The sequence below is a fragment of the Lagopus leucura genome, unplaced genomic scaffold (genome assembly GCF_019238085.1).
Source record: "Lagopus leucura isolate 7727_CA_CO unplaced genomic scaffold, USGS_WTPT01 Super-Scaffold_1, whole genome shotgun sequence".
In the NCBI taxonomy this organism is placed as follows: domain Eukaryota; kingdom Metazoa; phylum Chordata; class Aves; order Galliformes; family Phasianidae; genus Lagopus; species Lagopus leucura.
Genome location: NW_024962250.1, coordinates 33,441,846 through 33,468,205, shown reverse-complemented (window position 1 = coordinate 33,468,205; position 26,360 = coordinate 33,441,846). Strand labels below are relative to the sequence as shown.

The window sequence follows — 26,360 nt, the reverse complement described above, 5'->3', positions numbered from 1 at the left end:
CGTTGCTATGAATAAGAGACGCTCATTACGATTTTTTAACAGTACTAGCTCTAAGGAAGGGACATTTTCATTCACCTGTGTGCTGCAAAGAAAAGTGCCTGAGGTTCTTGACATGTAGATTGAGAACAAGCTATGTCTTAGGAAGATCTGGAGATAAATGACCAAACAATTTTTTACATGGAAGCATCAGACATCAAGACACCTGGATGGGTGAGCCAACCATGTGAACTCCTGCCTGGGTAGTGGAGATGCCATGTGGCTGTGCCCATCACACAACCAAGAGCATCAGAATCCAGGTTGGACTTTAAACTCTTTACCTGGCCTGACACAGTGGATGGGGCTTGCCACGCTGTGCTTTACAGCTGAGTTTTGGTGCTGCAGCTCTGCTTCAGAGACCTCCGAGTGCTTTGCTTTCATGTTGCTAAGACTACAGAGTATGGAGAGCATATTTTGCATGGAGATGGGGTTAAATTATAGTGGATCATTCCCTGGCTTTTAAAAAGCTTGAACATAAATCATAGGTCTGAACGACGTAATGTATGGCAAATCCTTGTTTCAATGTACAGAGGCATTCTGAAAGACATTAATTTACTGAAAAAAGCACCAAAAGGCCAGTTTTACAAACTACCCTTCTCTTTGCCTTATGTATGTTATCTGTCATCAGATCCATGAGGCCTCTGCAGAGCAGAAAGCAATATTATAAAACAGCACTTTGGAAGCCTTAATGTGAACAACAGTGGTGAGCACACGGCTCCTCCAGCAGGACAAAGCCACGTCCTGCTGTCCCCTGAGGTGCCAGGGCACAGCACCCTGCTTCCCACCCTTAGCTTTGCATGGCTGTACCCACACTGGAACACGTTTATTTGTGCGAACCTCTGACCGCTTTGTTTTCCCCAAATAAAGCCTTCACTGCAAAAGCCACCCTGAAATCATGTCTGAAGTGGCAGCATGTGACATAGGTAGGGCTGGGGAGGTGATTAAGGAGATAAAGTTGAGGCTGCTGACTGCTTTGCCTTCGTACGCCAAAGTGCCAACATGCCTCTTGGGGCACAAACCGACCTGCCCTGCTCTTCGAGGACACGCAAAGACATGAGGTCACTGGGGAATCTGTCCCTGAGTTGCCGTGGCCACAGAAGCCCCACAGGCCCTCCTGTGCCTGGCAGCAGCCCCAAAGCACTGTGCTGCCTGTGGAGGGGCACATGAAAACGAGCCCTGAATGAAAAGCTGTGGGTGAGCTTTCAATTAATGCTTTGGAGTTGGTAGAGCTTGTGCTTCCAAATAATGTGAGATGGGGTTTTGAGCTCTTTGCCATGTTGCTAAGTGGCTCTTTGGGTAAATGGAGATGAATTCCAGACGGGGTTTAAGTATGAGGATCAGGAATCTCTGCTCAGCCCATAGACACGCAACTGTGCTGCCTGATTTTGCTTCAGGTCCCAGAGAGGTGAAGGAGGGATGTGTCCTGCCAAAGCTCTGGCCAACACGATGGTGAATGCTCTCACCTCCTGGCAGGCTCTGAGGCTCTTGGGGAGGATGGTGAGAGAAAGGAGTAGCCAGGCTCAGTGCCAGCAAGCCCAAGCTGGAGGTTTCACATAAACCTGGTGCTGGTGGGAGTACGTGGGCAGCCTGTGAGTGTTGGCTGGCACCAAACTGCTGCTGCAGTCCCACTGAGATTCAGCAAACAACGTCACACTATGCATGATAGATGTGATTCTGGAGAGATCTTCCCAAGGACACTCATGCTACTCCTTCAAGCAAAGGGATGGGGAGCAGCATCCCCCAGGACCAGCACTGAACCACAGCATTTGTTAGGCACTTGGCTTTCAGTAGTAGCTGTAGGACAGAGCTTAAGTGATGGGGTCATGCGAGTTTACTCCCAGCCCTAATGCTACTACTGCAGTCCAGAGGCTGGGTTTACTTCTATTCCGAAATTCTGTGAATTTTGGACTTGATTCAAGACTGAGCAAATCAACTGGGGACTTTCCATTGTTTGCAATGGTCTTCAGAGCAGCTGTTATTGTTCTTCATCATCTCCTGGAACATTTGGTGTAGAGTTATTGTGGTCTCTTGAGGAAACTCTGAGAAAACTCTCAGAACGAAGAAGCCTTCACATATTGGCAAAGCAGTTTTTGGGTTTGTTCCCAGTGCAATTGTCATAATCTTTCCTTTTTGCTGTCGTCACAGCTTTCAGATGCACTTGGACTGGCCATGGCTGAACTCAAGATTCATCTTCACAGCTTCTATATTTTCCTTTTTACTCTGGTGTGGTTTATGTCTACAAGTTCTAGGAGAATCATGTCAAATTTCCACAGAAGAGTGAATTAAAATCACAAAAAAGGTCTTTATTCTCAAAATGTGTTAGGAAAACACAGAAATGAATTGCTGATGTTTATTATCTCTATTTGTTGTTGTTGTTCTTTTTTCTTTTGCAAAGACTTTTCACACATAGCTACATCTGTAGCCATTTTGCTGGTGTGTCTGGGCTTTGTCTCCCTCTCCATGTGGGAATGCTGGTGGCCACTGATGGCTATTTCCAAAGCTGTGGACTTAAGAGATCCAGAAATCTACTAATTAGTTCGTGTTTAATCTGCATGATCTGCAGAGCACTTCTGGAGTCTTGTAGATTTGTTCCAGCACAGACAAATTATGCTGATTAGATTGGTAAATTGCCAAAAAAAATGCATAAATAGCAATTATTTTAAACAAATTCCAAGCACATAAAGACTGGCTTTAGTCTCGGCTGTGGAAAAAAAAATTCATGTAAATTGCAGTGTGTGTTTATTGCATTTTTTTTTTTTCCTTCCAAACCAAGTGTAAAAGCTGGACTTCGGGCTGCTCCAGCTGCCTGGCAGAGCAATGGGGCTGCAGACACCTGCTCACAGCTGAGCCCCGTGCTGGTAAACCAAGAGCCAAAGGTACATGGCAACCGCATTTATCCCAGCTCTGCATCGTCAGCTGAACTCTGCTAGGAATGGGCTCTTTTTGGGGTGAAGAAAGGAATTGCAACACAGAACTTAAGAGCCTGGCCCTTTGGTTCATCACAGATTCAGGGGTGGGAGCCAAGAGGTTTGATCCCACGCTGCAGGTAGGAGGCTGCTCCCATCCTGGGATCGCAGCATCGCTGCGTTGGCTAAACAGCAACAAGCAGACTAGGAGGGTAAACATGGGTGAAGAAAACAAATCAGGAGCAATCTGAATGTTTATGGACACAGCTGAGCAAGCCCTTTGCTTTTCAAAGGCTTTCCCATGTTTAGGAAACAAAGTCATAACAAACACCTCCCATCTCACAAGTGGGCAAACTGGAGTTTTGCAATATTAATCTAATCACCGAGGTCAAAAACACAAGTGGAATTGAATCTGACATGCACCCAGCAGCTCAGAGGCTCAAAGCAGCTCCCCAAGCAGGAAGGGGCTCACCCTGTCCTCTGTCAGGATGTAGGGGCTCACCCTGACCCAGGCTATAGTGCTGCTGAGTTCTCATCTTCGTCCTCCCCACACAGTGTTGGCATCAATCTCTGTATGAGCAGATAGGGGTACTGCCCTCACCTAAGTAGCACTTTCCATTTACCCCTAGTGCTTCACTGCCCAGTCAGTGGTAACAAGGTCTCACCTGTAAGGCTTTTCTGTACTTCCTTACAACCTGTCCTTCCCTAAAAATAGCTCTGTCCCACCACCAGACTTCCTTGACCAGCTGCTCCCTCCTATTTCTGTGTCATTTACTTTGAGTTACACCAGGATGGATGTGGCAACGCCCAATGCAACTTCTGCTCCCCCCCAGCACTTCTGCTCTCATCCCCAAGGGCATCATTCAGCCTTACTCATCTCCCACCTACTGGCTCCAAAAAGCACCTTAATTCTATTAGATCCCCTCATGTATGCAGGGCTGGCTCTACAGCCTTGCTTATGTTCTTTTAATATTATTTTGGGGTTTATAATTCAATCCAACACTGGTATGTGCTCTGTAACAAAGCGGGGCAACGGAGGAGGAAACCATGTTTGGAGTAATCAGCAGTCTATGAGCTATGTCTGCTTTGTTAATTCTCACTTGAGGAAATCAAGTGCTGCCTGTTGTTGTATGGAAGCATAACAAAATGTGACTGCCTACTGCTGGCAGCACAGCACTGGGCACAGGCCACCAGAAAGCTGTGCCACTTGGTCTGGCTGGGAAACGATGCAGGAGCTACCCACAGTCACTGATGCCCCTAATTCACAGAGGACTTAGGGGTGCTTTTTGTTCAGCTCTGATAAAAACAATGCAGCACATAAGCCTCTTTGAGTCATCCTCTGCTATAAGATCAGCCATAAACAGCTGATTTCTGCGAGGCAGACGTATTTATAGGCTTGGGACAGAATATAGATTTTAAAATGCCACTTTTCTGTTTCAAAGTGATTGACTTGAATTTTTAATCCGTATAAAATTAATTCAGCTAATAAATGAGAATGGCTACAGAGTAAAATGAATTAAAGTTTCAGAAAATCATTAAGATTGATGTGGCTGCATGATCTGATTGGGCAGTGGGTTGTCGCTCGGTGAACGCTGTTATCTAACTGTACTTGCATCCAGGTGCTGTGAGGACTTGTGGGCCATGATGTGTTGCCAGGCAAGGGCAGGAACAGCTTTGCTTCAGAGGAGCTTCTTGCTGAGCATTTGCAGAGCAGTGCTATTTAGGAAGGAGCCACAGCCTGCGTAGCAGTGGGGAGGACATGGAGCTTCAGGGCTCTGCTCTCCGTCTTGCCTCTGACTTGCACAATGCTCTCGTGCGTCAGTCACTGAGGGCTCATAGTATGATGACTGCAGGGCTGTGTGATTCCCAAAGGCTGAAATGAGTAAGGAAAGCCAATTGGTGCTGGGGCACAAAATGCCTTTGCCTTCTCCCTGTTGTGGATGCAATGAAAACTCACTGGGGGTACAGTCCTATTTACGGTCTCCAAGAAAGAAACATTAAGGAGCTCACTGTGGCCATCCTTGCTCTGACGTGTCCACAGGCTGATCATCAGCTGCAACCACGTGCGTTTCTGATCTCCCACTGAAAAAAGGCACTTTTCTCTCTTTTTTAAGTGCTGCTAAGACCTTTGAGAAAATGTTAAAAATGAATGATCCTCCTGTGAGCACTGGGTAATAAAAACTTGAAGTCCATCTCCCAAGAGGCACAGTGTACTTCTGGGTATATATCGTACTCAACTTCTGCTGATTTTCTTAAATGCTTCCACTGTATTTGACAGAGGACACAAAACCACAGAGAACGTGCAGGGATTATAAGTGGTTTCTAAATCCAATTTCTCACCCAGCTAATCAAATATCTTGTGCCACGCTCTTGCCTGGTTGTATACTGAAGTGGGTGATTCTTTTCTGTACTATATATAATTCTATTGTATGAGACCCCCAGTTAACTTAGACAGCAGTGTGGCTTTGCTAACAAGTGTGACACAACGTACATGTAATTCAGCAGGCTGACATGAATGCAGACACTTTCAAAACCTCTTCTGCTCTCTCCCTCTCTCCTTTTCACTCCACAGGTTCTCGAGCTCAGCAATGCCCCTGCTTGTGTGCCGTGTTAAAACAGCCTGATTAAACTGACTCAGTAAAACACCAGATTATAGACATCCACACTAATGAGCATTTCTGATCCACGACTTTTACAGGGAACATCTGGAACCTTCTGGAAAATTGCCTCTTCATTGCACAAGTCCAGGAAGCCTTCTCCAATAAATCATTTCTACCTTGCTACCTGTTCTTTCATTTCTTCCTTTGGGCAGAATTGGTTCTCAGATCCCTACAAATAGCTTGATTCTGACTTAATATATGGAAATAGTGCCTTATGGACAATTTCTAAGGTCATGAAAGACTAATGTAAAAAGCAAGATACAGCCTATAACTTCATCATCTTCCTCATCCCTCAAGTGGAATGAAAGAACATCTGGCTCCGAATATTCTGGCACCACAAACTTTCATCCCACATGACCAGCAAGCAGCTAGCCTGAGTGCACACACCTGCATTAGAGGTAATGACTGCTGAGCTTCTTGTGACTCAAGGAAGAAGGGGTTCTCAGTTCCCAAAGCAACTGAAGAGAGGAATTCCGTTGCAGACCTCCCTGTCCTGCACAGTGACAAAGGGAGGTTGCTCATACAGCAGTTTCTCTTGGCTCAGAAGGACTCATCACATTTCATGCTGAACCAGTGTCAGTGCTAGCTGGACAAAGATGCAAAAAGCTCTCTCTCTGCTTGGGTAGCCATGTCTGCTCAGCCAGCATCTCTGGAAGCCCTTGGTCCTGGGCTCTGACAGCTCCTGCAGTTATCTGGACCCCCTGAGAATCATTCACAGTTTCAGTGGAACCATTCATGCAAATCTCCCTCTCAAGAACAATAAAGGAATACAAAATTTAGCATCAATCTACTCAGCCCCATCTGAAATAACTTCAGGCTGAGGTCTGTAACAGCTTAAGCGAGGCTGTGCTACTGCCATAGCCACACACCATCTCCATGGGATGCTCAGGGGTGAGGAGCTTTGCAACAGTACACACAGCACCTTGCAGCAACTGTGTCTGTGGAGTCTCTGTGGTCACGTGCCTGAGGTTGGGATGTCAAATGATGCCTTACTCCTCACTCTGTGGGACAGCAGTTGTAAAGCAAACAGGAAAATGCTGGCGCTTGCCAAAAACCTGGCTGTGCTACCTGAGTTGCTTTGCAGCACGAGGAGGGGCTTGTGCATGCATGCTCTGCTACCTTTGGGTTTGAAGGCAAGTGGGAGATGAGGGGAACAGATCACTTCACTGTATGGAAGGTGCAGCTGTATGTCATCTGTCCTTGGAACCAGGTGAGAAACATGTAGGTACAGTGATCGCTCCCACAGGCCTCTGCTCCCAGCTGCCTTCTGCAGTCATTTCTATCAGCATGTCAGCCAGCTCACCTAGGAGTTCAGAGCTGTTGCCCTCCCTAAGAGAAGAACAGCATGTCCTGAGCAGTCAACAAAAGGACAGGGAGCTCATGAGAGAGATATTCAGGTAAAAGCGAGGACAATTATTTTTATTTGACAATTTGATTCAAGGTCTGTTTGTTCTCTGCATTGATACCGTTGCAGATTCATTCCAGTTCAGAAGCTGTCACACAGGGAAAAGGGAAATAACAGTCTGGCTCCTTTCTCTTGGCATCTGAACAACGGTTCCTCAGGAGCACTCAGGAGGCCAGTAGCATGTAAATGCTTTTCCTCATGGTGACACTGACAGAACTTTCTGGTAGTAGAGCAACCCCCTTCAGCTACTCACAGCTGCACGTACCTTTGGTGCAACATCATTATGCAACACTAGCTCTCCCACTTTTCTCTCCTTGTGCCTCTCATACTTGCGCAAGCAGAAGCTGAGATGGAGCCCTGCAAATAGTGTCTGAGAGCCCCAGCCCTCCTTTTCTGAGTGTGCCCTGCTCCCAGCTGCATCAGAGGTGAGTTTTAGGCACTGGACATCACTGAACTGCAGCCCAGGAGGGCACAGCTGTCTCCAGTCTATTCAGAAGGAACCTACATGGCACAAACATGTGCTGCCAGTGTGCTTGAGCACCTAATGATGCAGGCGGCTGGGATGTGCACTAGTATTTACAAACAGATCTAGACTTGCTGCATCTCTGAGCCCCCTGCCTTTCTGGGTCACTACGACTTCCGCAATCATCCCGCTCACCAGGACTAATGGAGCACAGATGTACTCTCGAGGGAGTGTGTGAACCAGAACCCTCATCTCTGGAACACTTCCAAGCAAGAGCCATCTCCTCACCATCACGTAGCCCAAAGTACCTAAGGAGAATAGAGCAGGAAATTAGGCAAAAGAGGAAGTTCATACTGCTTTTGCTACATGATCCCTTTCAGTTTCTCAAGCACAATTTATATTCACATCTTCAGAGGAAAATTGTGCTAGCAAATAAGAAGGAAACAACCACAATGAGATATAGATCTGCAATGCTTTAATTAAAGCACAGCAAGACAGTGAACAACAGCAAGCCTCTCGAGTGTTTCACAAGCCTCACCTGAGTCATTATTGTTTGCCTTGTAGGTTGCAAGGTGTCTATGACTGCTGGCTTGGAGGGCATGGAGCACATGGGACAAGCTGAACCCAGCTGTGAGGCAGAGGCGTGTATTGGTGCTTGTCCAAAGCCAGGGATGCAGGTGCACAGCTAGCAAGGAGAAGGTGGCCTGGCAATGTGTGACTGAGCTGTGGTAGGGCAGGGAGAAGAGGTGTCTCATTCTAGACTGAAGACTAAAAGTGTCTTAAAAAGAAAGATGAGTCATTGAAAGTGTGGCCCAAGCAGATTCAGCCACTGTGATGGGAAAAACCCATACTTTGGATTTACTACTTTTGACAGCAAAGATTGCCAGAATGTTTAAGTGGATAATCATAAGCAGAACTAAGAGGTGGTCCGTGCTGGGCAGAAAGAGTTCTCCCCATGACCCTGCCAGCAAAACACCAGCAGGAAGCAGTGTGGTGATAGCCATGGCCAGAACTGGCAACAAGGACACAGAGGCCTTTTTAATATTGCAAAGACAGAAATTAAATCCTTCTCCTGTTACGCAATGCTTGCCTTTCCTCAGCAGAGATCAAATCAATATGGGCCATGCAAAGTCAATGGTTTATTTCAAGGGGTTCTGAATTGAGCTTTGTAGGCAAAGAAGCATCAAGCCTTGTTTCAAACTCCGTGAAGACACATTGGTATTTCCATTCCATGTCTATTTGTAGGACAGAAATGTGACTTTGTTCCTCTTTAATCCTGTTGGAATGTCAGAAAAGAATCCCTGAAGTTATTTGGAGGAGGCTCAGAGGAAACCTCATTGCACTCTACAACTTCCTGAAGGGAGGTTGTGATGAGGAGGGGTTTGGCCACTTCTCCCAGGCAACAAACAGGACCCAAGGAAATGGTCACGAGTTGTGCCAGAGGAGGTTTTGGGTTAGACATAAGGAAAAACTTTTTCTCTCAGAGAGTGGTCAGGCACTGGAATGGCTGCCCAGGGAAGTGGTGGAGTCACCGTCGCTGGCAGTGTTCAAGAGGCGTCTGGATGAGGAACTATGAGATATGGGTTAGTAGCTTGTGGTAGCAGTGGTAGTGGGAGGATGGTTGGACTAGATGATCTTGATCTATATACAATTTGCAGGTTGTTTCCAACCTTGCGATTCTATGATTCTATGATTATCCCTGGTGAAGGCTGGGGATCCCACTTGTTAGAAAGTATGAATCACCTCCAGGTAAGCAGTCTCATAGCATTAACTTTCTAATTCCTCGTGCCTTCTTCTGGTTTATTTGAGTCCCTTAGCACCACTTCCATGGTGGCAGTTCAAGCACACAAGAACATGCGCATATGCACTTATATGTACATCATTACAACACAGCCACCAAACCACACCAACAGTGTTAGCAGTTTAGCACAAATCTGTCTAAAGGAAGTTAACAGCAGAAACAGAACATTCACATAATTTCTGGAGAAAAGCTACAATGGTAGGCCTGCTTACATAACTGATTTAGTGCTACAGAATTGCTTTCTGCCTTTAATCTGCTCAACAGTTTATCTTTGCTGTCGTGATCGGTTGAGCTTTCTTTAAACCATTATGGATTAGCATTCTGCCATAACATGTTAAAAGCTTAGCTTTGTTTATTTTTGTCAAGAATGGGGGAGGGATATCAGGTTCAATTGCTCAGGCAGCAGGTTATGGATGGTTATTTTTCTTACAATCAACAAATGAAAGCGCCAAATGCAAGGCACAGCCAAATGTTTCCAGAGATGGTACTGGTGGCTGGAATATCTGTGAAATTGTTAAAAAAAAAAAAACCCTACACATTAAATAAAAAGAGGAACTTCAACATTTTTCATAATTATTTTACTCTGTAAATAATAACACGTAATCCAGCATTCAAAAAGTTCATCCCACCCACCAGCTTTTATGGAATACTGAAGAGTAAATGGTCTAAAAACTTAATTAATAAGGCTGATTAATGGTTTTACCACGTTTGCATTATCGTTGCCATTTGGAGACAAGTCCTGCCAAAAGCAATCTTACTGTCACTCAGCTGCAGGACGATAACTCACCGTCGTGCACATAAAACACCAAGCAAACTGCACCTCGGCCACACTGCTCACAAACAGAAGTTCAGGTAACATTCCCCATCTGTTAATGTGCATTTTCACAGTGGGTTCATAACACTGACAGCAGACCTATTAGAAGATTATAATACAAATCTATGCCTGATTTTCTACTATCAATTGACAGCAATACCATTTTAGACCAAATCCAACAATTAGCACACTTATTTAAACTCTGTAATCCAAGTGATTTGCAGATGCCAGAATGGAGTAAGAGGCTGTGATCCTGAGTGCTGCCAATAACCCTCTGTGCAGCTCTACATTTTCCAAAGAAACACTAATACTGTGACCTGCCATGCAGGCAACCGTACAGCTCTGCAACTTGCACATCCAAAAGGAAGCAAAGAAGCACTTCCACGTTCCTAAAAGCAACACACATACGCCAGAGAAGTTTAAAAAGAGAGCTGTCTCGTGGTGCTGTGATAAAAACATAAAATTGGGAAAGTCATTCAGAAAAGAGGAGGAAAAAAATCCATCTTATTTGTGATCAGTGTGCTGTTTTACTTTCTTATCAGGAGGAATCTCTATCCCACACATTCCAATGAATGGCCACTTGCTATTACTTTGTCTTTCTGACGGCAAGCGGAGCACCGCTCCACAGTTCCAACATTCCCTTGGATGCTGCTCTGGTTAATGCCTGCGTGCTATTTAAACAAAGCATATTCCAACTAAATCTGACTATATATGGAATTCCCTGACAAGGAAAAATTTGGATGCCCTACAAAAAAGAACCACGAAAACGGCAAATGCACACAAACACACAAAACACTCCAAACTTCCCCAAATGAAGTGTACTAGAAGAGGCTCTTAGTGGCAAAGGTCAGGTACCCAGTGTGACCCACCATCTCCCTCAGTGGCACGCCGCTTTTGAACTGCACCACTCCTTGCTGCAGATTAGTGCCTGGGCTACCTTGGTTTGATGGGTTGCTGCTGTCAAAGCCAGCGCTAGAATTATCCTCAGCTGCTTTTCCAAGGTCAGGGATTTGCAAGCTAATTGTCCTTACATTGTATACTCGGAGCAGAATTTCCAAGGTGTTAATCTCTGTAAAACCGTACTCTTCCATTGCTAGGCAAGTTCTCTGGACTTGTTCAATGCAGGGGGAGAAAGAGCAGATGCGGCCACCTGCAAAAGAAGACAGGTAGTAGATAAGAGGGCAAGAACACAAATGAAGCACTTTTTCTATTTTTTCAAATTCTGCTAGCTGCAAGTAAAATTACAATTAGGAGCTGGACTCGATGATTCTTATGCATCACTTCCAACATGGGATATTCTAAGATTCTGTGAATTATACAAAAATAAAAACATTCTGAAAGAAAATCTTCGTCAGGCAACTCTGTGGGATCAAAGCGTCAGCATCAAGCAGGGATGGTTTCACAAGATGCATCAGACTCTTTGAAAACTGCAGTGGCAAACTCACTCATCTCCCAAACCCAGCGTTGCCCACCACACTCGTTCATGATAAAACTCTTAAAGTCAATCCCCTCAGGGCAGTGCCTCTTTCGGTGTCACTATCCACTGTTCTGGGCCGAGGCACTGCTCTGAAGCTGGCAACTACACAAAGCCAGAAGTCATTCTCCACACACTGTTCAGAGCTGCCTTCATTAGAATCTAAGTGTGCGTGCACACACGCTCCGACAAAAGCGGCTGTGTTTATTTGGGAACGATGGTATGCGTGTACAGAATAAAGTAATCTCTCCAGGCCATAGATGGAGTGCTGTTAAGATTTTACCCTTTTAGTCAAGCTGACTAGCGTGTCTCTTGAGCATTAAAATTTACTGAATACCACATCGGGCAGTTTCACAGCAAATGCACCAAACCACTAGGAAAGGGCTCTTAGTGACAAACTAACACTCACCTCCTCCTCTGCGCATGGCTCAGTTTGGATTCCACATTCAGAACACTAAGAGGTTCCCTACAACTTTCTGCTGGCTACAATGTCACCTTAACAGCTGAGAATAGAACGATTCAGATTTACCCTGAAAAGCCACAGCCAAATCAGATCAAAGAATTATAAGGACACTGTCTGCCACAAAGCCAGGGCATGTGCTTTCACCCAGGACACAGTGTCCCACGAGGGACGCTGCCCTTCCTGAAAAGCTTTTGTGCTGGGGAAGGAGCTGGACAATGCAGCTTTAGCCAGTGTTTCACTTCTTACAATTAGATGAAAATGTGTGCTGACCTAATTTGCATTCCTTCCCAGCCCTCTCCCAGGCTCATCCCGTTGAGCCTCCCAAACCCTGTTGTCTAAGCAGTTAAAAAACCCGTGCAGCTGAGAGCAAAGCATCCTGCTAAAAATAGAGGCAATGCAGGGGCTACATGAGGCCTGCTTTATCTCAAACTCACTCTTTTCCCCCCCCCCCTTCCTCATTTCTAAAGTCACATCTCTAAAAAAAGAAAGCATCAGATCTGAGAGTGTCACTATAGCACTCCAGTTACTGCACAGCAATGATGTGCCGGGCACTGATTGGGGAAGAACACTTTCCATGACCATTAATCCACCACACACTAAGCAGGATTTAATTTTAGTCCTGGGATAAAGTCTCCACAGCCAGCAGTTCTTATCATGCATCTTCAGAACAAAGTACCCCAGACAAGCAATTCCCTGGAGTGACAATTAAAGAACAAATCTAATAACCACCTGCAAAATTAATGCTGGTTTGTGTCACTATTAACCAACTCTCGGGATGCCAATTTAATTGCGCACCCGGTCTGTTAGATCCCATGAAATTAGATTTCTATGTTTATCAGCACGGTCAGCACTACCAGAACTGCATCCAGCAGCTCTTCCCTTCTGGCCAGGCAGTACACTGCCATGGTTGTAGACATAAAAGAGAAAAGCTCGAGAAGAAATTTCAGTTACTTAACTAGAAAGTTACTATAATGACCATATGCCATAGAGAACGATGCCATGTTCTTATTGCGCAGGGAACTGAACAAACGTCTAACTTAGCTAAATGTCAGCTCACAGTAACCCTTTGTCTGTGAAGAAAGAATCTGCACTGAGATCTGAGACTTACTACGATTTCATTCAGGCTTTTCATTTTTTGCATTCATATTGAAACAAAAGATGGCAACATATTTACATTTACAACAAACCTGTTCTCATTTACTCCGACTGCAAAGATTTCAAGACATCTTTAGGCACAAGCTGTGGATTCACAGGGGAAAAGTAAGAAGCCTGCACACAACTGCGGCAACACAAGCTGCAGACCCGCCTACGGCTTTTGTCAAGCCTCCAATTAAAGCCAGAGCAACCTTCATTTTGCCTCAGGATGGTCAGCTGAGCACAGCATGGCAGCACCAAACTTGGTGTTAATTTATCAGGCTGCCTCCTCACAAAGCAGGCTGCTTAGGGAAGCTGGGCTACATGAGAAGAAGGTGCTTGTGATAGCTGACATCCAGATGGCGTCTGTCAAACAGGCGAGGAGGTCTTCTTTGCTGTCTCCTCTCAACATCACCCTACAGGCTGGGTTGGACTCATGGCCTGAACTTGTTTCATTAAGCAGGTGTTAAGAAAAGGTTGGAAGGCTGCAATTAGCAGAAGGCTTGAAGGTAGAAATGAAATTGCAGCTCCAGACTTACAGAGACTGCCTAAAATAGATTTGGGATGCTTCATTTGCCATGGTGTTTTTAGCTGCAAAAAAATAGTGGACTCTGAGCAAAGGAAAAGCAGCACTGAGAAGGACATGCTCTTCTGCTGAAGGAGCAGGACTTCCAGGTGCAAGCCAGGTTCATGTTCTCTCAGAGCTCTCCTTTTAGGAAAGCTACTGTTCCTAAATTTGTTTAATGAGACCTGCGTGTCATCATAAATGGATACAGCAATTATCTGAGATTAATCCTGTTCACATTGGGAAGCCGTGTGAGCTTTTTGATCTGAAGAGCTGTCTAAAAATGTGTTTATTCATGTATAATGCCTCTGACAAGTGCTAAAGTTGAAAAGAAAATAATGAGTCTGTATTAAAGACTTACATTTCTTTTTCCACCTTCAATTTTACAGAGAGTGAGTTTATTTGAAACATTTAATGGAGAGGTTAAATCTGAATGTGTAGGCTGGAAGGTGCCCACACAGTCCTGGCAGCCACTCTAACCAGCAGTGGGGTCAAAAGCCTATGAAAATTAAAGTACAATTGGAACAATTAGAGGAGAGAGCTTAGGGGAAGGGGAAAAAATAAAAGAGAGCATTTGCATCTACAAAGCACTGTACATTTTTTTAAGCATGGTATTGAAAGTATCTAATTAATAATCAAGAGACACACCTTGCTATCTTTACTAGAGATCAGTGCCTTGGAAATTGCTCCTCCTTCCAGCACAGCTTTTGGTGTGCTTCTATGCAACTCCACCAAGCAACTGCGTTTCTGGTTTGTGTGAGCAAAGAGTAACACCTCTACCAGTTCTACTTACCTAAAATCTGCACGAGGTATCCAGCATGGAAAATCTGGCAGTGCTACCAATGGACACAAACTCAATGCATCCTCATGATATGAAAACAACATGTGTCCAAGTTACGTGCCCTCTCTTTTGCAGGTTGCTGTATGCGTCACAAGTACTCTGCTAGGTTTGCTCATCATCACAGTATTACTCAGAGGATGTGAAAAGAACATATGTAGTGCAGCACTGCTAAGTTCCTGAGAAAAGGGCCCATAATTTTGGAAATGGTTCTGTGACGCAGAAAATGCAGCACAGCATTTTTATTTCTGGTAAGAGAACACAGCTCTGGGTTTTGGGATTTCAGAGCCTTGTGATAATTGGAAGATTATGTTACAAAGATCCCATAGCATGACCATTATGTAGGGGCGAGGCAGGAAAGTCACAGAGCAGCATCACTATGGCATTTACTCTGTGCTAGTAGGACACTAAAAATATTGCCTCTGCAAAAGGGGACAAAATGTCCTTTAAATGAATGTGCTCGTGGGCGATTTGATGCAGCTTCCTTGACAAGTGAAATTAGAGGATTTGGCTGTTGTTAAAAATTAAAGGATGTTTCTTGATTCAGAAAAGAAAAATTTTTCCAAATCCATTGCCAGCTCTTTAATGGGAGCTCAATGCCATTTTCTGCAAATGTGACCTTAACCTCTGTGTTTGTAGGTGCACCCTTCCAAAGGAATTCATTCCTACTGACTGCTATGGAGCTGGCTAAAGCATGTATCAAAAATGAAAAGAAAAAAAAAAAAGTTGGCACCAAACTCGTGAAAAAAATCTAACAACTTCCTTTAAGATTCCCTTCATCCCCAGCTTCTTTCTACAAGCTGTGCAAAGTCCAACAATTTTGGACAGCATTCCACAGCATGGATTACAGTGCAGGAAACCTGCTTAGCTCACGACAGGTGAGGGAATCATTTCTGCTTAGGCTGCTGGGCCAGACCCATTGTGTGCAGCTGAGCTAAAAATCCCTGCAACCTCAGCTAGGTTAATGCCTTCCAACAAGATACGCCAGCCGTGCTTAGCTCAGCAAGTACTGCTTGGGAACCAGATGGAATTTGAGAGTTAGCACCTACTTCTGATCCTAGCAGGGCAGCTCTGCGCTAGACCAGATGGTCCCTCAACACTGGGAGGTTGTTTCAAACTATCATACAATTATAGAATTGTTTGAGGTGGAAGAGACCTTTAAAGGTCATCTAGCCCAACTCCCCTGCAATGAAGAGGGTCACCTACAGTTAGATCAGGGTGCTCAAAGACTTGTCCAGTCTGACCTTGATTATCCTTAACTTCACCTTGAGCAAATTCTCCTTCAAATCAAAGCAGATGGCACTAATAAAGGCTGGTGATGGTGTTTTACAGACACATATGGCTTCATTCCTTTATTCCAAAACAACCTCCTATGGACATGAGAAGCACTGATACCATCTTGTGTACCACCTGCATGGGTGGAGGAAGAAAGTCTAGACAGCACACTAGACTGACAGGCTCCACTTCCTGCCCTAACACATTCCCTGTGTGCTGCTGAGGCAGCTGAGGTTCAACCAGCAGCAGCCTCACGTTGCTGCCCTCTCAGCATGGTTCAGCCCGGGGGGCTCCCAACACAGCTGCCATGGAAGTGGCTGAAGATTTCAGCTGCTCCTCAAAGCCATACCTGGGTGGTTTGAAAATGGGACCATGAATAACCTCTAGGGCTCAGGAAAAATAGCCAGTGAGAATTTCTGCATGGAACTGGTATTCCCTGAATGCACCAGGGAGGAAGGAAGCAAACCTAAATGAAAATTAAATCCTTTACCTACACCACAGGCTACTGGGAGGTTGGGGCGTTATTTATTTGCTTATACAGCAACCGTAAGAACCCAAACTGGCAAGTTAGAACAACAATCAATGGCTATGGTAGAGGAAAGAATGCAAGCAAGACCTGTTTTAAGTCCACTGTGAACTAACAGAACAGACAAAAGACTTTGGAAATGAAAAGCAACTACCTCTAAGAAGAGCAGAGTATTCCTAAAAGGTTTCTTCAATGGAAGAAACACAGAGGCCCATACAGGGAAGTGTTTGGAGGGAACTCCCGCTGCAGGGCTTTCTGGGGAGACCTGAACCATGTCACTCAATCCAGGTGAGATCACACAGATCACTATTTGACAAACTCATAATTTAGGGGCTTTATGGAGAGAGGAGATGAAGGTTGAACATAAGAAAGAAGCTTCTTTACAATAAGGGTGGTGATGCACTGGCACAGGCTTGCTCAAAGACGTGGTGGATGCCCCATCCTTAGAAACAGCCAAGGTCAGGCTGGACGGGGCTCTGAGCACCTGATGGAGCTGTGGATGTCCCTGCTCAGTGCAGGGGGGTTGGACTGGATGGCCTTTAAAGGTTCCTTCCAACTCTAACAATTGTATGTATATATGTATGAAATAGGCAATACTTAGAGAGCAGAGTAGGTGGGTACAGAATTATAACCAAAGCACTACAGTATTCAGCTGGGAGATGACTGAGTCAAAAGTTTCAGGGTATTTAAGCACTGTAGGATGTGGAGGATATTTCTGTTACCTCTCATTTTTTTCATTCTGTTAAATTATTCTTTTTTTAAAAATCTAGCCTCAAGGGGTTAACAGCAACTTTGCAAAAAACCACCAAGGTCAGATACTGCTATGACTACAGAAAAGCATTCATCAGCAGATGCTGCTAAAGGAAAACAGTGCAGGTCTGGAAATGAAAGCAAGTTCTGCAGTGCAGCAGTGCCTGAGAGATATTACAAGCAGCATTTCTGCTTGAAAGCTTGACTGGTGAAATGAGCACAGAAGGATGCAGCTGAGATGCAAGCCTGAGCATCAGCAGAGCATGTCACCAGAGAACAAGAACCTTCGAGTCAAAAACACTCTGTGCATTTTTATCCCTTTAGCTCTTCACAAGTTGGCAGTGCACTAAACGGGAGGCCAAGCTATCGTAAGCAGCATATTTGCAGCCTACTGGTAGGCATAACGTGAGCGATAAATGTACTCTGTGAAGAGGATCATTAACACTCAGCCTACTAGGAGCTGCAATACTCAGGATCTTGAGCATAAGTAGGAGAGAAAATACTGATTTGATAAGCATTTGTTAAGGTCGAGAACTCTCTCTTACATGCAATCTCAGCTGAAAACTCCATAAGGAATACTGTGGTTCTAAAGAGGAGGTTAACTGGATGCTATATATTGAATTCATTCAGCCCTGACTTCAACCTAATTACCTTACGACCTCAGCGAATGAATGACCACTACCTGGCAGCACAGATGCAATGTTTACATTGTGCATCACAATAAAACCTGCCACATGATCCTGTCCAGATGCATGAGAGAGGATACAGAGGGAAAAGAGCGCAAGGGCTCATTCCCTCCAGTGATGCCTTATCACCGAAATGGAGGTGAGCAGCAGCAGTACATGCACAACCTGTTCTTACTGCAGAAGAGCTCTAACTATTTGAAAACAGCAGTAAGCAGCTTCACCCTCTGCCTGATGAAACGCACACGACGTCACTTTACAGACAAAAAAAAAAAAAAAAGCAGGGTTTTAAATATTTTTAATATTGGCTTAGCAGATTAACCTTGTAGCACAGAAAAGTGTAGTCAGTTTGGTACTATGGGACCTTTTATCTGTTTTTCAAATGCTGGAGTGAGACAGGGCTTCAAACCTCGGAATTGCTCAAGCAGCCCTGCTCAGTATTCTGAACATGCACCACTTAAATAATTCAAATTGGGCTGCGCAATGCAGCGCCTTCTAAGCTGGGAAGTCAGCTGAGTGTTCTGCTCACTAGATTAGATAATTTGAGCATGGGAAGGGCATTGTACAGTGCACTGAACATTATTTTTTTCCCAGGACACACTGGAAAGCAGCTACAAATTCAGCTGTTATCCTTGCAGGTACAGAGTGCTAATTAGTCTCTTTTTATTTATTTACTTTTTAAAGAATGCGTTGTATTGGAAAGCTTCCTTGAAAATTTTCCATGGTAGTGGGGGGAGCCTACAGCCTGGGTTGGTCCTGACTCAAACACACTCAGTGACCTTTAAGAACAAGCTTAAATCCTGTGATTTAGACCAAGCAATTTACCTAAAGTCAGTACGCTGCTAAAGTCGTGTCCCAGCATGGGCACTGTTCTGCACTCCATACTCTCTTGATTAGAAAAGTCACTTCATAGCCTGGCAGAAGTTAGCTCAGATTCACAGCAGTGCAGCTACATTGGCAGAACAGCAATCAGGGGAAAACTTATTTCAGGATAGGAGAATGGTTTATTCCCTACTTTTGAATAGGGAAAAGATTTATTACAAACAGACAAAACCCATCCAATCCCACACTAGCAGTCTCCACTTGTTGTCATCATCCAGGAGCAGCTGGCACAAGCTGGAACACCCTTTAGGTTCAATTCCTACTGCAGCCAATGTCATACTCCCCATTAGCTCTGACAGCAGAGATTTAAGGTAGAAATCAGCATGCATATTTAAGAATAACCACATTTTCTTTAACATTATTGATGTGGAGCATTGTTAAAATGGTCCAATCTGCAATGATTGATGTAAAGTGATTCTGAACACCTTTTATACAAACACCTTTCCACTGAAGTGCCAAAGAAATTTGCTCTCAGCATTTATTGCTGCTGCTGCCTCCCACACACCCTCAGATCTACAAAACGCACCAGACAAAGGTTCAAACGTTGTTTTCTTTTATAAACTGCCCATTAATTGTAGCAGCTAGCACAGACCTGTAGGAAAAAGTTGTTCTGCTCTTTTCAAATCTTTCCCTGCAAACTGAAAACCTCTTTTTCATCCTTTGAAATACTTAGAGACTCTGAGATTTGAGAACAGCGATCACATAATGGAAAGGAGCAGATCTAACATATAGCTGAGAGGCAGAGATGGTACTTCCTATAAAGAGCTAGTACAGTTACCTTCAGCTTTTAACGCTGCCTTTGCATGTCCAATGGCTTCCCATGGAGATGGAATATCCAGGAACACAGCGTCTGCAATGTCTGAGACACCAAATCCATTCTTACAGACATCCTGGTTGGTCACTGTGACCAGATGCTCTACTCCATGCTCCCGAAATTCCTCCTTGGCCTTCTCAGCTCTCTGTTGGTGGAACTCCACTGTGTACAGGTGCCCCGTGGGAGCCACTGTCCTGATGAGAGCGTGGGACAGGGATCCGCTGCCTGTACCTAGAGAAGAAAAGCAGCTTGTGAAATGCCTTTTGATAGTGCTAGGCACTGCCAGATGGACTAGATGACCCAGGAAACAGTTTTCAGGGTCCTCAAAATGTTAGTTAAAAATCTGTGAGTAAAAAACAATGCCAAGGGCCAGCAATATAGCTACAGCTCTAACAAGGGCTATAGAAGAACATCAGGAATTAAATGCAGGGGGAAAATATGAAGGAAATTAACATAGATTTTTTTTTGCAAGTGCAAGACTCTTCTAGGGTAAAAAGAGATGAAGGCAAAGTTCAGCATATTTTCAAAACTTCACGCTTCATTAAAACAAGAAAGAGATGTTGGCAAGAGCCTATGTTTGAAAACCCTACTGGGATCTATGCAGACAGCCAACCTTCATGACATGGAAGCTGTTTTGCCCAGGCCTCTTGTCACACACCGGCCATCCTCAGCACACCCTGACATTGCCCAGAGCAGAGGCCCCTGGGCTCCCTGCAGTCACACCAAGTGACCTGACTGCACAGGTGGCTTACCTGTACAAGTCTACACTGTCTAGCGAAGTCTAATGAGATCCGCCACATACCCAAAATTGAACATAAGTATGATTACCATGTACAGTCACAGACTAACCATTAGGATACAGACTTTTTCCTGTTTGAGCTTGGTAATTTGGGAAACTTATTTTTAATGATCCATTGGCATGTTAAATACATAATGACTAATAACCAACGTTTTCACTGAAGAAAACAGCCATATACCGACTCGTATTGCAGATTACTCACTGAAGTGGCATTTAGCAGAATAACCCACCAAACTCAAAGCCCCACAGCAACCCCAAATTACCTGTGTTTATTGATTTATAATTCTGTACTTGGAACACACTTTTCCTGTAGAAAGAAAATCTATTTCTAGCTATCTTCAGTGACTGTTCAGGCTAAATTTCAGCCTGAAGCAAGTTCTTTTAACTACCGCAAATCATAAAAACTATTGCTGAAGGACAGAATCTAAAGAACAGCAGTGGTGGAGAAAGCTCAGAAACCAGCAGAAAGGAAATTAATTAGAGGACTCAGAGATTGGTATGCAGCGTAATTGGAGCAATGCTTTCCTGACTCGGACAGGAAGTCAGAGTTTAGTGACAGATCTAAGGTCCTTGCCCTCTAGTCACATAAGGGGTGAAATATTGCTAAGGCACTGGATTTGAGCTGACAGCTCTGAGAAGGGAGCCATTCAGACCATGAAGAGCTCAGGGCCCACATCTGACATGATCAACCAAATACTCTGCAGAATGGGCACCACTTTCCTGCATCCCTCTGGGAAGGCCCTGACCCTGGCAGGCGCAGCAGCACTTTCTCCAGCTTTAAGTGGAGGGAGGACCTCAGATTTTAGCACTGGCCCCAAAAAGGTCCAATAGGAGAGTAAAACTGGAACATAAATAATTACTTTAAGTGAAAATTCATGCATCCACACTAGTATTACAATAAAGCAAGCAGAAGACAGAGGGCAGTTACCTGTGCACACGTGACAAATTACCCACTTGCGGTACCAGCTGGCTCTAAATATTGACATAAACTTTTCACTGGTCAAAACAATTAATGGTATCATGGCAGCCACGTGGCTGCAAAAACTAAATAATGTACACACATAGCAAAGAAACAGCATTTCACTGTTTTTTGTAATGACAAAAGCAGGGATGCCCATAAGATGCTAAAACGACTGAAATCTGCCATTGTGTTTCACACCAGAAAGCAGGACTGCATGACTGAGAACTTCTGCAATCCTACAGAATGTAATTTTTTTACCTTCCTAACAGGCAGTGCTGCTGACTTTTTGCATTGTTCTCAGCTCATCTGTAAGAGTGAATGGGAGGTCTGCCAGCACAGCTGGGATGGACACAGAAGAGAGGCAGCCTGTGCACGTATCCAGTTTCCTTGTTCATATCTTTTACATTTTTAATCTGCTTTTCAAAACACCAGAGAAGATACAGTTTGTCTCCTTCCTACAAAATCCTGTTACACTGTTTGGTTTGTTTTCCAGTACTTTTTTTAATTCATGAACACTCCAAAGCCAAACCCAGCACCAAACACAGGATGCTGGAAGTCATCGCTTGCGGGCGTGTATTACAGACTGAGCTTTTGTCAAACAAGGTTGCCAGGAATTATTTGTTGTTGACTGGCTACTGCAAACATGAGAATAATACAAACACATCACTAATGAGAAGAGTATTTCTGAAGATGCTGCCTGCCTCCTCCATGACAACACTCTCCAAACTGCAGGAAACAAAGAACAAGGTGGTGAATCATCCACCATTGCAAAATTTCTTCTTTTCTTGAAGTGATCACAGAATCTGAACCCAATCCCGTGAAATGATGATGACCCTCAGCTCTCATATGCCTGACAGTTAACACACTTGTTGTGGTTCATCAATCCTCACTGGGGTCTGGCACAACTCCTAATGCTGTCTACAGAAGGCAGGTTCAAATCTTTATTTCTCTTATATTATAGAAGGGGAAATTAATGTTTATATTCACCTCCTCCCCTGCAAATCTGCAATATTTAACATCTGAGCTTTCTCAGCACCTTCTCAACTCCTTTTTCATTTCTCTCCATCCATCTCTGACACCTCTAAGCTCAGAGGAGTGCTTCTACCTTTTCCCAAGACAACAAAACCAGCACAGATTTAGAAGGATTTATATCCTAACGAGTGGACACCTAGATGAAACATTCAGGCTGAGTACCTATTGATACCTGTTTCTGATTTACAAACAGCAAAGTACTGATCGCATGAACAACCCACCAATTGCCCTGACCTCAAAAAGGTTTGTTCTTCTCACCTTCTGCTGATTCAAGAGACATGTTTTCCACAGAGAAGCCTCCACGCACCTCAGCATCATGAGGCAGTGTCCACACTACGATCATTCCTCATTTCAAGGCTGCAGCAGACAACATCTGACCCCTTCAGAAATAACACCTGCTGCTTCAATACTGTGTAGATACACATCAGGAGAGCAGTCGAGAGAAACACAAGCACTCCAACAGCATCAAATACAGCACTTGAGGGAGAGTTGAATAATAGGGAACACACTTCCACTGTTTTCTGTTTAGTCTGGTTTTCTAATTTGCTTATCCTCCTGGAATCCCACCCGTGCTGCAAACACAAGAGACCTGATTTTATGTTCCACTATGTTTTCTCTATGCTTGCCTGCCCCCAAAGTTTCCTTTCCATGGGCTTTCCCTTTTTAAGAAAGGAAGTAAAACTGTGATTTCGAACCCATAGATGTTTACAGCTGTGCTTATTCAAAATATTTGCCAGGTTTATTACGGCAGGTTTGTAATCCCAACTAAAGCTGAGGAAGCTCTTAAGTGCATACATTGGTTTATATAACACAAAAACAGGAAAAGTGGTGTCATTAATTTCTGGATCGATGCAATATCTAGTAACATTTTAATAGAATTGAAGTATCTGCTGCAATATTTGGCTACACAAGATATTATAAACCGGTCAAATAGGAGAAAACAATCAGTGTTGCTCTATTAGTCTCCTAGCTACCGCACTTAAACCTAGCAAATAATAAGACGGGTCATGAGTCAGCCATGAGAACGGATGGAGCCTCAAAACCAAAGGAGAATTAATCTTTAGGCACAGCTAAGAACTCCACAGCCAGTATCTAAAGAAACACAGTGCAGAGGAACACTGCTCACTGTACATGACAAGTTTATGTAATGGGAGAAACGTTTTAGTGAGTATACGGTGAGATCTTAAGCATCTGATAGTTGTAACTCAAAAGTCATTCTGTGAGGGCAGTCAGGCACAAATCATGGTGAAAGAGGTGAGAAACTGCAAGATCAGGGACAGATGGAGGCAGGAGGAGAGGGAAAAGGAAATGGCCTGGCTACTGCAGGAGGAGATGGTGCATAAAGCACTTCCCCTTACAGATGACCTCCTACTCTTGCATTTCTGCTGTGGACATGCTGCCCAAATGGGCATTTTAGGAAGCAGGCTGGAGCCCAAAGAAGGCCACTGTTCACTGGATGCAGGAGCTGGGGAAGCATGGCATGGAAGTTTTCAAGGCTGGCACTGCCTACAAAAGGAATGGGAATGTGAAGACTGAAAAGAATTTGCTCTTAAGTGATTCAAGAGGCAGAGTTCTTTAGGGAGGGATCTTCTGCAAAATGGAGGTGATACTGTGAAGTTCAGAGCTGCATGAGAAATGCACTTTGTGGTCAAACAAAATGGTAAGATGAAAGGAAGCCCGGAAAGCCTGGAAACAAGAACTTCAGGGTATGAACAGCATTCCTCAGCCACAGGGCTGCACCCAGCACAGAGATGCCTCATGTGGCCACAGTTCTACTTCAGTTGTTGGTTATGCCAAGAGAACACTGTGCTCTCTGATGTTAGTACAGATGAGGCTTTTCTTCTACTTCAGAAGGTGTTACAAAGAATCACATATTCGAGTTCTTCTCTTTCTTACCTGCTAAGAGGCAGATATGGGAGACATTATAAAACTTAATTAATATGAATATGTCCCAAAATTGAATTAATAGTTACATAGCTTTGGTGTGTACACAAAAGATACAGCTGTAGAGTTTACACACACTTATGCCAAAGAGATAGTGCAGACATGAGCAATCAGAAAAGTCACAGCACTACAACTGACTTGCTGGGACTCCACAATAATCTATTAATCATTTATTAAGTATCAATTAATCATTAAGTCCTCCTTAATTTTTTATGAGCGTACTTCTAACAAAATCTACACTCAGACCATGAGTTTGAAAATTTCATAACTGTTTTGGAGGAGCTGCAGTGTAAGGCAAGCTGGCCACAGGCTCTTGTTACCCGTCCACAAAGGAGCCATGGGAACCCAGAGGACTGTTCTCAGTCTTCACAAATCCCATCTGTGGCTTTGGAACCCCATTGCTGTGTGGCAATGAACAGGGTTTAGCAGCTTTTAATGTGGGACTTAGCTGAAGGGAAACAAAAATCCAATTAACATTTTTGCTCATGTGAGTCTGATTTTGTCGAGGGCTGAAGGATCAGTGGGATACTGGTCAGAATACTTTTGACTAAATTACATTTTGTCTAAATACAATGCTCTGCTGAAAGCAAAATATTTCTTAGATTTATCAGATTAAACGAGGTTTCACAGTACTGCACTACATTCCCTGGGCAATTCTGAGAGTAAGGACAGACACTTGTTTAGGCTTTACCAGGGAGAAAGGACAGTAAAAAAGCCCAGATAAGCAGGTGCTGGAATAAAAAAAAGAGGTATTTACTTATGTTTAGCAACAATATCAGAAAGGTTTCATTTTTATTCCAATGTAGTATAAATTTTAAAACAAGCAAAAATTGTCAAATGGAGTCATTACTCTGTAGGCAGCTGCAATCACAGGACTGAAGATAGCCTTGGCTTGGAAGATGGTATAAAGTTAGTTTTGGAGCTTTGGAGAGTGGTGAAACAAAAAAATTGAATGTATTCCTTTACTTAAACAGTGACCGCACATGCAGTGAGCACAGGTGAGATCAGAGTTACCTGATGAGAGTAAAAGTTTCACACTACCCACTGCAGGTATTGCAGCAGCTCTCAGGTGTCCTTTACTTCTGGAAAGATCGGGCTGCCAAAAACTCACAGAATCACAGAATCACAGAATCACCCGGGTTGGAAGGGACCCCAAGGATCATGTAGTTCCAACCCCCCTGCCTAGCAGGGCCACCAAACATACACATTTAGATCAGGTTGCCCAGGACCCCGTCCAGCCTGGCCTTAAACACGTCCAAGGACGGGGCATCCACAACCTCCCTGGGCAGCCCGTTCCAGGGCCTAACCACTCTCCTAGTAAAGAACTTCCCCCTAACATCCAACCTAAATCTTCCCTCCTTCAACTTGGATCCATTTCCCCTAGTCCTGCTGATGTCAGCCCTTTTGAAGAGTTTACTCCCCTCCTGGGTGTAGGTTCCCTTCAGGTATTGATAGGCTGCAATGAGGTCACCCCGCAGCCTTCTCTTCTCCAGGCTGAACAAGCCCAACTCCCTCAGCCTGTCCTCACAGGGGAGGTGCTCCAGCCCCCAGATCATCTTAGTTGCCCTCCTCTGGACCCTTTCCAAAATCTCAATGTCTTTCTTGTACTGAGGGCTCCACACCTGGACACAGTACTCCAGAACACCTGGACACAGTACTCCAGGTGGGGCCTCACAAGAGCCGAGTAGAGAGGGACAATCACCTCCCTGTCCCTGCTGACCACCCCTCTCCTGATGGAGCCCAGGATCCCATTTGCCTTTCGAGCTGAAAACTCGACTGAAAAAACTTTTTGGTTGAAAAAACTCTTTTCAAACTGGTGAATTCCTCAGGCCAGGGACCAATACTTTCAAGAGATCTTAGCTCCATCAGCAGTTTTTGAATCTCAACGTACTTTCATAAATTAGAGATTAGCAGGAAACAGAAAAAGGATCATATTCCTATGCCTCTATCATGAAACAACAGGCAGATGCTGAGTCTCCTTACAGCCTCAATAGAGTTTGCTGGGATGATTTTAATTATGCATGTGCTGCTTGCTCTTTATGTATTTATTAAAAACGATTAAAAATTGTAAAATCTGTATTAATATGCTTGTATTGGTTATGACAGATCATTATGAATCAATTTAAACTGAACAA

General features: G+C 44.2%; 1 protein-coding gene across 12 annotated transcripts in view; it reads right to left on the bottom strand.

Moving 5' to 3' along the window:
- Window positions 1–26,360, bottom strand: part of TRMT61A (tRNA methyltransferase 61A) — a 77,058-nt gene that overhangs the window by 46,285 nt on the left and 4,413 nt on the right. For 8 of the 12 annotated variants that reach the window (XM_042866773.1, XM_042866747.1, XM_042866780.1 and 5 more), the window contains 2 exons: window positions 19,454–19,720; window positions 11,117–11,235 (listed from right to left, as the gene is read on the bottom strand). In XM_042866773.1, coding sequence (XP_042722707.1) covers window positions 11,117–11,235; window positions 19,454–19,720 — 386 coding nt within the window. Of the gene's footprint in view, window positions 1–6,994; window positions 7,779–9,242; window positions 11,236–19,453; window positions 19,721–26,360 lie in introns of those variants that run through there. The other 4 variants (XR_006178076.1, XR_006178079.1, XM_042866812.1 and 1 more) reach the window with 3 other exon arrangements.